The sequence below is a fragment of the Muntiacus reevesi genome, chromosome 5 (genome assembly GCF_963930625.1).
Source record: "Muntiacus reevesi chromosome 5, mMunRee1.1, whole genome shotgun sequence".
Lineage (NCBI taxonomy): Eukaryota > Metazoa > Chordata > Mammalia > Artiodactyla > Cervidae > Muntiacus > Muntiacus reevesi.
In genome coordinates, this window is record NC_089253.1 from 45009505 (window position 1) to 45022206 (window position 12702).

The 12702-nt window shown below is 57.0% G+C and overlaps 1 protein-coding gene across 1 annotated transcript in view; it reads left to right on the top strand.

The window, feature by feature from the left end:
- The window catches only part of ANO1 (anoctamin 1), a 169761-nt gene extending 157418 nt beyond the window's left edge, over positions 1-12343 (top strand). The window contains exons 25-28 of the mRNA XM_065937963.1: positions 1870-1922; positions 3632-3816; positions 8400-8505; positions 10425-12343. Of these exons, the coding sequence (XP_065794035.1) occupies positions 1870-1922; positions 3632-3816; positions 8400-8505; positions 10425-10682 (602 nt within the window). The 3' untranslated portion in view covers positions 10683-12343. The remainder of the gene's footprint in view (positions 1-1869; positions 1923-3631; positions 3817-8399; positions 8506-10424) is intronic.
- Positions 12344-12702: the final 359 nt, after the last annotated feature.

Sequence of the window (12702 nt, forward strand, 5' to 3'; positions counted from 1 at the left end):
AGACCCTGATGCTGGGAAAGATTGAGGACAGGAGGAGAAGGGGGCAACAGAGGATGAGATGGTTGGGTGGCATCACCAGTTCAATGAACGTGAGTTTGTGCAAGCTCTGGAAAAGTTTGGAAAGTCTCCCAGACAAACCTAGACAGCATATTAAAAAGCAGAGACATTGCTTTGCCAACAAAGGTCCATATTGGGGGCACTGGAAACGCTTGCCCTCATGGAGTAGTCCCTGGCCGGGGCTGGGAAGCTGCCCTCACACCTGCCCTCAGGGCCTAGGTCTGAGCCGGTGATTTCCCAACTCTGGGGCACATGGGCCTGAACTCCTGCAGTCTCTGCCGACCATCAGCCTGCACCCCGCAAACGGGCACTCACTGCAAGAGCAGGAACACCCGTGCACAGCCTTATGGGCCCTGGGTGAAGATGCCCCACCCTGCCACTGTCCCCCCAGCCCTTTCTGTTGTCACCGTCTCAGATCTGGCTCCAGGCATGGGGAGAGAGTGAGTGGGACAGAGTTTCAGCCCCAAGTCTGTGATGATGTGTTCCTGACCTGATCAGATGCTGTCAGGGTGGGGACAGTGGTGGCGAGCGATGCTGGGCCCCTTTCCAGGAGCCACAGCCTTGGGGCCCTAAGGAGCGGGGCCGACCGTGGGCCCTCAGTCTTCCTTCCTGGGCCTCCTGGTTCTCGTCTTTGCTGGGAGCAAGGCCAGCGGGGCAGCTGGAGATGCTCCAAGTGCTGTGTGGTCATCCACAGTCCCCTATGATGAGGTACAGCCCTGCTTCTCCTGGTGATGGACCAAGGGGGTGTCTGGAAGGAGATGGTTTGTACCTCACTGAAGATGTGCTCCTGGCCTCACTAGCTAGGAGCCCTGACTTTGCTCCTGACCCTGGCTCTGCATCTGGCCTCTCCCTGAGTATGGTTTTAACATCACTGTGGTTGTTCAGTTGCTCAGTCATCTCCGACTCTGTAGCCCCACGGACTGCAGCACGCCAGGCTTCCCTGTCCTTCACCATCTCTCAGAGCTTGCTCAAACTCACGTCCATTGAGTCAGCGATGCTATCTAACCATCTCATCCTCTGCCACCCCCTTCTCCTTTTGCCTTCAATCTTGCCCAGCATCAGGGTCTTTTCTAGTGAGTCAGTTCTTCAAATCAGGTGGTCAAAGTATTGCAGCTTCAGCATCAGTCCTTCCAATGAATATTCAGGGTTGATTTCCTTTAGGATTGACTGGTTTGAGAGTCTTCTACAACATCGCAGTTCAAAAGCATCAATTCTTCAGCACTCAACCTTCTTTATGGTCCAACTCTCACAACCATACATGATTACTGGAAATAGCATAGCTTTGACTATATGGACCTTTGTTGGCAAAGTAGCGTCTCTGCTTTTTAATACGCTGTCTAGGTTTGTCATAGCTTTCCTTCCAAAGAGCAGGCACTCCTAGCACTAGAGTTATGTAAAAGCTTCTGGACACCAAATTTTGTGAATTTCATCTCTAATTACTGCTGCATGGACTCTTTGGGGAGGGGAAGCTACATCTATATTGAATCTTCGTCTCTCTAGAAAAACCAGTCAATAGTTTACACAGCTTCATGGCAGATTGTTTAGAACTGGGAACCAGGTGTTTCCAAGCATCCCTCTGTTAATCTAGTTGGCTTACAAACAGCCGATGAGCCCGTTCAAGCTGAGGGCTCTGCCGTTCACCAGGCTACCCCGGGCCCTCCCCAAATGACTCCTAGTTACCACCAGTCTGACCTGCCCCACAAGAGGGCCAGACCAGCCCCTGCAAAGGCCAGACTGCCGCCAGCTTGCCCAAGTTACTAAGAGCCCCAGCAAAGAGGGTCTTGAACCTGTGCTTCTTTGCCCCTCTCCCAGGAATCTGGTACAACATCCTCAGAGGCGTCGGGAAGCTTGCCGTCATCATCAATGTAAGTGACGTGGGGAACTCAACTGGCCGAGCCGCCGCGCAGATGGGGCCCCTTCTGGGAAGCTGGTCTCCGCCTGCAGTCTTGGGCAGCCCCGCTGAGGGAGTGCCTCCTGGTTCTGCTGAGGAGTGGGGGCGAGTTCTGAGCGGGAATGACACAGCTCTTCAGCCGTTCTCCACAACCCTGGGCAACACCCTCCACTGCGCCCACCTTGGCCCCTAAGTTCCCCCTTTCTCCCCAGGGTCCTGAGAGAAGGAGATAGAGCCAGACAGGGCAGAGGGAGACCCAGAGAGAGAGTCCTCATCAGCAGCTCTTCTGCCCTTTAAAACAGTTAATTTTTTCTCCTTTATGGGAAGCTCACACCTGCTCTTTAAAAAAGATTTCAGAAATGAAACATGGAGAGAAGAGGAACCTGCTAGCCAAATACATACACACACATACACACACACACACACACACACACACACACACACACACACACACACACACACACACACCTGTGCGCGTGTGAGCCTGCTGGGAACAGCACCCCACCATGGCCCTCTCCGCCCCTGCATCTGCTCCTCACCTTCATGACACGTGAACCCCAAGTATGAGAACCTCAGAGTGTCTGCAGTCCTGTGGCCTCACCCCTCCAACCCACCGGCCGAGCCTGAGCCCTGCAGAAGCTGCCACATTGCATCTTGGGGCGGGCCAGGCAGACGCCCCACCCCCCGCCCCGAGCAGATGGTCAGTCATGGGGCTGACAGGAAGTGACGCTCAGCCCAGACAGGGACCCTCAGACCCCTGGGACCTGCTGTCCCTGCGGGCAGGCCGCCCCCATCAGCCACCCCCTCCTGCCGGCTCAAGGCTTTGAAACCCGTCCATAAAGGGAGGCTGTGGGCAGAGTTTGTCCACCCATCCGGGCTGAGCCGGGGGCCACGTTTTAAGGAGGTACAGTCCTTCTGTGTGCAGTGTAAGCATGGGGTGCTGTGACCAGAGCAGCCGGGAACAAGCGGGGCATCTCGTGAGAACAGCCAGCTGCAACGACAACAGTGACAGCAGCATCCTGAACGTTGTAGGCCCTGCTAAGGCCTCTCCGCAGACCGCCCAGCAGTGCACGCGTGGCCTCTGCAGGCAGGGCTAGTGCCCCATCTTGCAGATGATACAGCTGAGGCACACAGAGGTCAGGCCACTTGCCCGGGGTCACCCAGCCAGCGAGAGGCAGAGCTGGTCTTTAGGCCTTCGGGTCCCTGCCCCGACACTGGCATCACACCACGCTGCCCCGGGGACTGTCCCAGCATGAGGGAGCTGGGTCTGGGCTTTACAGTCTACAAGGCACCTTCCGTCCCTGCCTCATTCCCTTTCAAACAAGCCAGGAAGGAGAGGCACCTCCCACGGGTGCAGTTAGCCCTGTCTGACAAGAGGAAATGCGGACACAGGTCAGGCACTTGCCCAGGGCCACCCAGCCAGCAGGAGGCAGCCAGCGTTGCCCCCCAGCCTCCTCGTTCAGGGGCGCCCTGTCCCCATTCTCAGTGCTCTCCTCGGGATGCTGGAGGGGCTGACGGGGGTGCCCCCAACCCTTCATTCATTCACTTGGCGAGCCGGGGCCATGGGGTCACGTTTGCCAACGTGGGTCACTGGCCAGGCCCCAGGGCAGCGCTGCCCAGGCTCGGGTGGGGCAGTGACCCTCCCCACTGGGGGCCGTGCTGACTGCTCCATTCCCTGGCCAGGCGTTTGTGATCTCCTTCACGTCCGACTTCATCCCTCGCCTGGTGTACCTCTACATGTACAGCGAGACGGGGACCATGCATGGCTTTGTCAACCACACCCTCTCTTCCTTCAACGTCAGCGACTTCCAGAACGGCACGGCCCCCAGCGACCCCCTGGACCTGGGCTACGAAGTGCAGATCTGCAGGTACCACCCAGCAACGCTCTCTTTCTTTTTTTTTCCAACATAGTTATTTGGCTGTGCCAGGTTTTAGTTGCAGCATGTGGGACCTAGTTCCCTGACCAGGGATGAAAGCCAGGCCCCCGGCATTGGGAGCTCAGAGCTAAGGCTGCCAGCCTACAAGGGAAATCCCAAGCAACTCTCTTTAAAGAGCCCCATTTGTGGGGCTTCTGGAAAAACCCCAATTCAAGCCAGAATTCTTTCCAGACAAATCACAGAACAGCTCAATCTTGCTTCAGAGAAAGGAAAAAAAAGATTCCTGGGTTGGAGGTTGGTTGTCGCTCAGTCGTGTGTGACTCTTTGCAACCCCATGGATTGCAGCTTCCCTGTCCTTCACCATCGATTGGAGGTAGGAGGTGATTTATCATTTCCTTTAACTAAGAAGTCCATGATGGCTTCAGGCACGGCTGGATCCAGGGGCTGCCACTTGTCATCCAGCCCCATTCTGACACTGCCTCTCAACATGCCTCCTGCACATTGGCATCATTTTCTGGCAGGCAGAAGGGAATCCCCTAGCAGTCCTTTCTACTCCAAAGTCCTGGTGGGAAGAATATTTCTTTCCCACTAATCAGCAAAAGTCCTAGGATTGAGTCTCACTGACCTGCCTTGGGTCACAGGCCCTCCTTGAACCAATCACTGTTGCCAGAGTGCGGGGTCTCTCTTTGGTGAGGTCTGGGTTGTGTGCCAGGGTGTGGGGTTGTGGCCATAGATTTGGGGGCATCTTGAGGAAAACTGGGGTTTTTAAACAAGGGATCATGGATGCTGGGTGGGCAAAAGCAACAGATACCCGAGACAGTCATTCAGAGCAGACGGGGAGTGCCCCAGGAGAGACGGAGGCAGGGATGGGATGTGGATGGTGGGGGCGAGGGCACAGCCAGGCCTGGCCACTCACTCTGCATCTTCCATGTGCCAGCCTGGAGGGGTTAGGGGCTGGGGGCTCGGGTCTGGGGACTCGGGAACGGGCAACATGATCCCTGCTGTCCAGGGACCTTGTACAGGGGGACAGCAGAAGCGTAAACAGACCCAGTTAAAGGGGTAATAGTAGCTGGGAGCCTAGGGGAAGGGTGGGGGCATGGGGGCGGGTGTTCCAGGGAGAGGGCATGTGGGTGAAGGCAGGGTGGTGGGCACGGGTGGGCTCTGGAGCGTAGAGTGTAAAGGCCCAGCATGGTGGACGGTGAGACCGAGGCATCGGGCAGGGGCCCCATATCCTGGCTCAGGAAACAGGACTGTGGTGTGATGGGCCACGGGCTGAGACGAGGCTGAGAGCAGGGGGCAGAGTGCAGACAGTGTGACCGCAGCTCGGCTAGTGCCCGCTGACCGTCTAAACCGCCCAAGATTCAGAACAGGAAGACCACAGGGACCAGAACACATGTCGCAAAGCCGCAGGACGGTGTCTGCTCCACGCCTGTCCGCGCTCTCTGTGCACCCAGCTCTGTCAGGCCCACCTGTCTGTCCTCACACCCTTGGCCTGGCAGCAGGATGTGGAGGCAGCTGCCAGGGTCCAGGGTACTAACAGCAACGAGCAGTAGCTGGTGGCTGTAGAAGAGAAACAAAACAACCAGCCCCAGCAATGGAAAACAGCACACTTGGGGTCCCTGGAGCCGGCAGGCGGGCCCGCCCGCTGTAGGTGCGGCTGATGACTTTGACCAGCGCCTGCGCCCCGTGACCCCCCACCCAGGGATTAGATTACAGGACGTGCTGTGTGTTCCGAGTCAGGGCAGGGACTGCACTTACTCTGGGACCCGCACAGCGGTGAACATTAGTCAGTTGGAGCCAGGCCTGCCAATGAGGGCAGACAACATGCAAATACACAGCACGACACGCTGCCTGCTGCTGAGAAGCTCACCCCCCGCACGTTTCAGGGCACACAGATGTGAGCAGATACATCAAGGAGAGGCCGGGTGGTCTGTTCCAACTCCCATGTGGCCGCCGTGGGCAGGGTCAGCCTGGAGAGCTGGGGGTCAAGGGCAACAGTTCAAGGTCCCTTCCTCCCCATTGTCGCCAGGCCCGGGCCCCAGAGACCCCCGAGCTTCCGGTTCGGGCCCCCCCGCTCACCTCTCTTGCTTTGTTTGAACGCCTCACGCCAAGAACATGCTCAGGCTGACCTATTTAACTCAAAATGAATTTCAGAGAAGAATGATTTAGAACAAAGAAGGCAGGGAGATAGGTGGTCATTTTATTATAAATCCCCTCAAAAGGTCAATGTTGGTGTTTACAGGGTAAGCATCAGTTTTCGAGAATGGGGTCCCAGGCACCCAGCCCTCCAAAGCAGCCCCCCATCCGAGCATTGGTTAGGAGTCCTGGCCACACAGCAGGAGGGCTGAGGAGACGGGGCAAAGACCCCGGGGGTTTGTAGGGGTTGTTTTTTGTTTTTTTTGGCCCTGCCAGGTCTTAGTTGAGGCACGTGAGATCTTCAGTCTTCCCTGCCGCATGCTGATTCTGAGTTGAAGCATGTGGGGTCTAGTTCCCTGACCGAGGATCGAATCCAGGCCCCGTGCACTAGAAGCACAGACTCTTAGCTCCTGGGCCACCCAAACACCCCCGTTTTAAGCGAGACCCTTGCTACCTTTCCCCCACAGAAGTGGAAGGTCATGGGCCAGCCCTATCTGCTCCCTGGGACTCTGGCTTTAGTCAGGCCCACCTGTCCATTGGCCACGATTAAGTCCTGTGAGTGCTGTGAGCTCCATGCTGCCAGCTGCTCCCTGTCAGGCCACCTCCCAGGGGAGTTGGCTGCAGGTGGCGCAGCACCCAGCCCAGCCTGCGGCCGTGGGTGTGAACAAAGCAGCTGAGAGCTGTGATCACTGCTGCCGTGTATCCCTGCCCTGCAACAAGCATGGTCTCGTTGAATGCTCACAGCCAGCTTCAGAGAGGGCAGGATCGTCCCCCGTGGGGGGAGCTTGCAGGCTGAGTGCAAGAGCTGAGCCGGGAAAACAGTAAGATCGTCTCTGACAGAGGTCGGTGCAGGTGATGGGGCTTGGCATCTGGACACGTCTAAAAGTGGGCTTTGAGGTAAGTGTAGGAGTTCGCCAGGTAGTGCAAACACATTTCCCAGCACCCTAGTGCGGCTGGCCCTGAGCACGGGAGGAGGGGGAGGAGCAGGGGTGTGCGGCTGCTGACGGTGGGAGCGCAGTGGCCGCTTGTTCCCACAGATCAGGTTGTGCAGCTTCTGCACGGCCCAGCAGCTGGCACCAGCGTGAGCGTTCCCCGCCCGCTCCTGTCTCTGGGGCTGGCAGCTTACTGTTGCACGGGCTCTCTGAGCCGTCCGTCCTGGTGCCTCAGAAGACAGGAAGCTCTATGGATGAGGGCCCCTGTCTGTGCCCCCCACCAACCCTAACCCCGGAATGGCGCTGCTCAGGGAATTCTTGGGACGTGACTCAGTGAGGGAATGCCAGGCTGAGGCGCAGAGGGGTCAAGTGATGCCACGGGGACACACAGCGAGGCGGGAGCCAGGTCCGTGGTGTACCAGGCCCACACCTCCAGAGCCGGGGCCTCCCCTCCTGGCCCCCCGACGGGGCCCCGGCTTTTCAGTGACGGGCAGAGTGCACCTACGACCCTGCACCTGCAAACCGCCCCGGCCAGGGCTTCCTCAGACGTCCTTGGGGAAGCTCTTCACACACACAGAGGGTCGGCCCTATTAAAGCCGGGCACCCCAAATTTGGGAGCAGCTGGGGGGGCCTAGGTGGGGAAAGAACCCCGGGTTCCTCTTCTTTCTCTGCCCCCACCTCGGGCATCTCTGAACCTCTGAGAAAAAAGCAGAACTAGAGCCATGGAAGCCCCCATGCTCCCGCCGTACAAGGGGCAGAGGTGGGACCTGGGGGACCCTGGGAGTGAGCGCTGTCTCCCAGCAGGGCGTCAAGAGCCACATCTAAAAGTGATAAGAAGCCGGGTGGGCGGGTATTTATCACTCGGAGATAAGAAGGTAACACTTGGGGGGAGGCGCCCTTCAGGTCCTGGGGCTGGCAGGGTGGCAGGGGACGGGATGTACCTGGAGACAGCCTCCTGGTGCCTTGACCGCACCAACTGTGTATTAAACCTTCATACCTGGGCTACTTTGCAAGAACGTTTGGTTTTTTGCAACAGTTTCCTCCACAGAGGGGAAAGCCCGGAGAAGCAGTTTTCACACTGGATCTCACAGCACGCGGCCTGGAGCTCTGTGGACGCTGGGGGCCTGGGTAGAGACTCCGGATAAGGGAGCCCACCCCCTTCCACCCAGAAGGCCCCACACCCTCTGTGTGACCCACTGGAGTCTCCAGGGGCGGGCAGTTCTTTTTGGTACCAGGGCTGCACTGCCTTCAGAGTTTGGGACACCCAAGCCAGATGGTCCCAGAGCCCCCTTCTGTGGGCCCCCAGCTGGGCTTATGGGGCCACCCCCTCAGGCCTGCCTGGCCCACATGGGCACCAGGATCCCCTTCGGTGTGGGGAGAAGCCCCCACACTGTGTGAGCTGGCGGGGCTGGGGCTGCCCTGCAGGCGGCCCCAGGCTCTCCTGACATGAGCCCGGCAGCGGGGCCGGACCCCAGCTCCTCCCGAAGACCCGCCTCGCTTTTGCAGGTACAAGGACTACCGGGAGCCGCCGTGGTCGGAACACAAGTACGACATCTCCAAGGACTTCTGGGCCGTCCTGGCCGCCCGGCTGGCCTTCGTCATCGTCTTCCAGGTGCGAGGGCCCGCTCGGCTCCTGGAAGGGCTGGGGGCTGAGGCGTCAAGGAGGTGCTCTTGTCCAGTAAAGGGTCAGGACGGCAGGAACTGGCCAGGGTCGGGGGTTTGGAGGCTGGAGGACTCACCCTGGTCACCCCGGGGTGTGAGGTGGTGCTGGTGACCCCAGGCCCTGGGCAAGGAGGAGAGGTCCCATACCCTCCTGAGTTAAAGGAAGGCGGAAGGGACCAGAAGGATGGAGGAGGCAGGTCTAGTTAAACACAAGTCGTCTTTATTGAAGGAGACGAGAGGGGAGCCCCTTAGCGACCCCCGCACTGTGCAGCAGAAGATGCCCCCGCAGTCAGGGCTGGCGGGGACGGGAGGTGGTCAGGGCTGGCAGGGTCCTGGCTGACACCAGCCCCCACCTCCAGCAGACAGGGGACCCAGCCCTGCCAGGCCCAGTCTCTGGGGAGGCCTGAGACTGAGCAATTCCCAGGGACCAAGATCCAGACCGGGAAGCCGGCCGGTGCACACGGCACTGAGATCCCAGCTGGGAAGGTCGTGCTGGGGTTGCCTCCGGTGTGTCCCCCTAGCCCTGGGATCCCAGGAACTGGGGTCAAGCCCCAGCCCTGCCCCTTCTACACATTGTGGCCCCCACCAGGACCGCCAGCCCGCAGGTCCCCCTGCCTCGACCACCAGCCTTCCACAACCCACTGCAGTCCGACTAGTGTCTGGGACCCAGTTCCCCAGAAGCTTAGCCTGAGACAAGGATTCTGGTGCAAGCGGGTTATTGAGGGAAGGCCTTGTTGTGGGGCGGGGGGTGGGGGCATTGCTCAGCAGGAAGGGGATCTGGGCCAGAGCTTGAATCCTGCCACACAGTGGGCCCACCTTGATGCAGGAGAGTACCTCTGGTCTGCCCACGTGGCCTGTCATTGGCTTCAGGCTGGGAATGGGGAGGCTGGAGGGGGAGGTTCCCTGCAGACAGGCAGCTGTGAGTGTCAGCAGCCACAGCTGGGGGCTAGGAGCATGAACCAAGAAAGATGATGGGGGACGGGGGAACCGGCACCCTCTGTGGCCAGTCAACTAACACAGCCACACCTGCTCACAAGTGCTGGTCAGATGGAAGTTTGAAAACTAAAGATTTCCATCAGTCTATGAAAGCCAACTTGTCTGCAGGCTACAGACCAGATATGTAAGCAGGGAGGCGGCTGGCATGGATTCAGGGCAATCCTGGGAGGCCTGACAAAGGGCAGAAGGGCCTGCAGAGTCCTCAGGGATGGTTTAAGCTCCATTTGTTTTGTGTTCTTTGCATTTTAACTATTTTCCTTTGAAGCCTTAGCACTTGTTGTATTTAGTGATGTGTAACCGATTCCCTGGTAGCTCAGCTGGTAAAGAATCCGCCCACAATGCAGGAGACCCTGGTTAGATTCCTGTGTCAAGAAGATCCCCTGGAGAAGGGATGGGCTACCCACTCCAGTATTCTTGGGCTTCTCAGAGGCTCAGGTGGTAAAGAATCTACCCACAATGCGAGAGACCTGGGTTCAATCCGTGGGTCAGGAAGATTCCCTGGAGGAGGAAATGGCAACCCACTCCAGTATTCTTGCCTGGAGAATCCCCATGGACAGAGGAGCCTGGCGGGCTACAGTCCATGGGGTCGCAAAGAGTCGGACACGACTGAGCGACTAAGCGCAACCAATCAGATCGTTTCTTAAGCCTGGAGATTCAGAATCATGCAGACGGTTTTCCTGTGTAAGAGGCCCTACTTCCTGTCTCATTTATGCCCTCCGGGGAGGCCAAGGCCGGGTAGCTGCAAGGTGTATCTGAGGTCACAGGGCCGGGGTGATGGGCGGGGCAAGGTGGTGTCCAGTGGGGCGCAGGGGGAGGTGGAAGCGTTTCCGGGGTCGCCCTTCCCAGCCCCCCCGACACCGACTCTCCTTCCAGAACCTGGTCATGTTCATGAGCGACTTTGTGGACTGGGTCATCCCCGACATCCCCAAGGACATCAGCCAGCAGATCCACAAAGAGAAGGTGCTCATGGTGGAGCTGTTCATGCGGGAGGAGCAGGGCAAGCAGCAGCTGCTGGACACGTGGATGGAGAAGGACCGGAAGAAGGCGGAGCCCTGCAACAACCACAGCCCCGCCCCCGCCGCCCCGCCCCCGCCCCCGGCCGGCCCCGACTTCCCCGGAGGCTCCCTGTAGCCGCTGGGCAGCCCCAGCCGCGCGCTCTCCTTCCCTGGCGGGCGGCTTCTCACACCCGCCTGGCCCGGGGGCTCCTGGGTTTGTGGCAAACCTGGAAAACCGCCTTCTAGTAGGACAGCGTTTCTCATTTTTCTACTTTGTTTTGTTTTCTCTTGTTTTTGCACAAAACCATTATGCAGGGAATCCTGTTCTGTTTAGTGTTCAGCGTTAATCAAAATGATTGCTGGGGCAGGGTGGCATGCAGCAGATGCAGGTGTTTTGTGGATGCGATACTTGGAGTCTGGGGTCTCCTTGGCAGTTGGGAGGTGAGCCCCCAAAAGTCATCTTCTTTAAACCCTCCTGCTGCCGTAAGAAAGGTGAGGTGGCATTCCAAGGCATGGGGCAAAAGCTGGTGAGAGATTTGAGAGCAGAAATGGATGAGGGATAAACGATATTGACGCCCGTTCCAAAGGACGTCACCTGTCTCTAGGTGGAGAAAGTGAGATTGTTTCATCACCTTTTCCTTCCACAGGTTCAGACACCAGGCACTGCTCAAAATGAGAGGTGCCCTGGCTGTGTCACCCAGACAGCCCGGGAACCCCGATTTTACTCTTAGGGAACTAGCAGGGTGCGGGTGTTCTGCGTGAGCAGTGACAGGCACCTCTGGGGTCCCCCCTGTCAGCCGTGCACCTCCCCCCACCACACCGAAAGAGAAGACGATAGCTGCTTGGTTGGTGTCTAACTCTGAGACCCCATGAACATTAGCCCGCCGGGCTCCTCTGTCCATGGAATTCTCCAGGCAAGAATACTGGCGTGGGTTGCCATTCCCTTCTTCAGGGGATCTTCCCGACCTGGGGTTCGAAGCTGGGTCTCCTGCATTGCAGGCAGATTCTTTACCGTTTGAGCCACCAGGAAGGCCCGCGGGGTGACAGAAGAATGAGCTGTGAGGGATTCTGACCTCAGAGGCGTTTCTGCAGACAGCTTCAGGGTTTTGAGACATCTTAAGGCTCCCAGGGGTACTTTTGCAGCTTCAGCATATTTATTGGGTTGTGTGTTTTTTTTAATCAGTTCTACAGTGGATGTAAGGGTTTTTTTCTCTGTAGCTCAAAGGTGGAAGGCATTCATTTTATTAGCTAACCAAATATCATTGAGAAGAATTTAAACTACTGTTACTACCAAAGATTTTTATTAATAAAGGCTTCTATTTTGGTAACACTTCTCTATATTTTTACTTACAGGAATGTTACTGTTGGAAATTTTCATTTTAAAAAACTTGTAAAAACAAACCTCATAAGCTGATAGGAATAGTCTCAATTTGCAGCCCCATTATACTAACTGAGATGATCTGAAATTTCTCAAGCACGCAGAGAAACGTAAGAGAAATGTTCCAGCAAAGGGAGGGGCTAAAACACGAACATGTTTGTCTTGAACGTGTGATTGGTGAGCGCGGACATTCCCGTCAGCTGTCGATTAGGAGGGACGTCCGCAGGTGTCATAGCTTATTGTTATTTGCTAAAATCATGCCATCTGATGCTTCTGCTTTCTCTTGTACAGTAAGTAGTTTGAAATGGGGTTTTTGTATATAAACATTGTATTAAAGATGAGGTGATTACCGAATATCCTTTTATGGAAACCATTTCTTTTTTAAAAAGTAAATGTACACAGATTCACCAAGACTGAACATGCATCTGAATAAATTTGTATACATGGCATCTTCCTTCCAAACGCTGTCCACATGACTTCTGCCCCCAGAAACTCAAGGGTCCAACCTCAGAGCCCCGTGATTGAACCTGCAAATTCAGGGAGCTCATAAGCCTCCGTTTCCTCGACGCGGGACACCAGACCCGTTCTGGATGTTCTTGGGGCTTTGTCCGAGAGGATGTGCATGTGCATGGCTGTGTGGGCCTGTGCGTGCACGTGTGTGATTGTGCCTGGGTATGCGTCTCTGTGTTGCTTTGTCTACACCTATGCACAACTGAAGGCAGAATGAGAAGGGGGTGGCAGAGGAAGAGGTGGTTAGATATCATCACCGACTCACTGG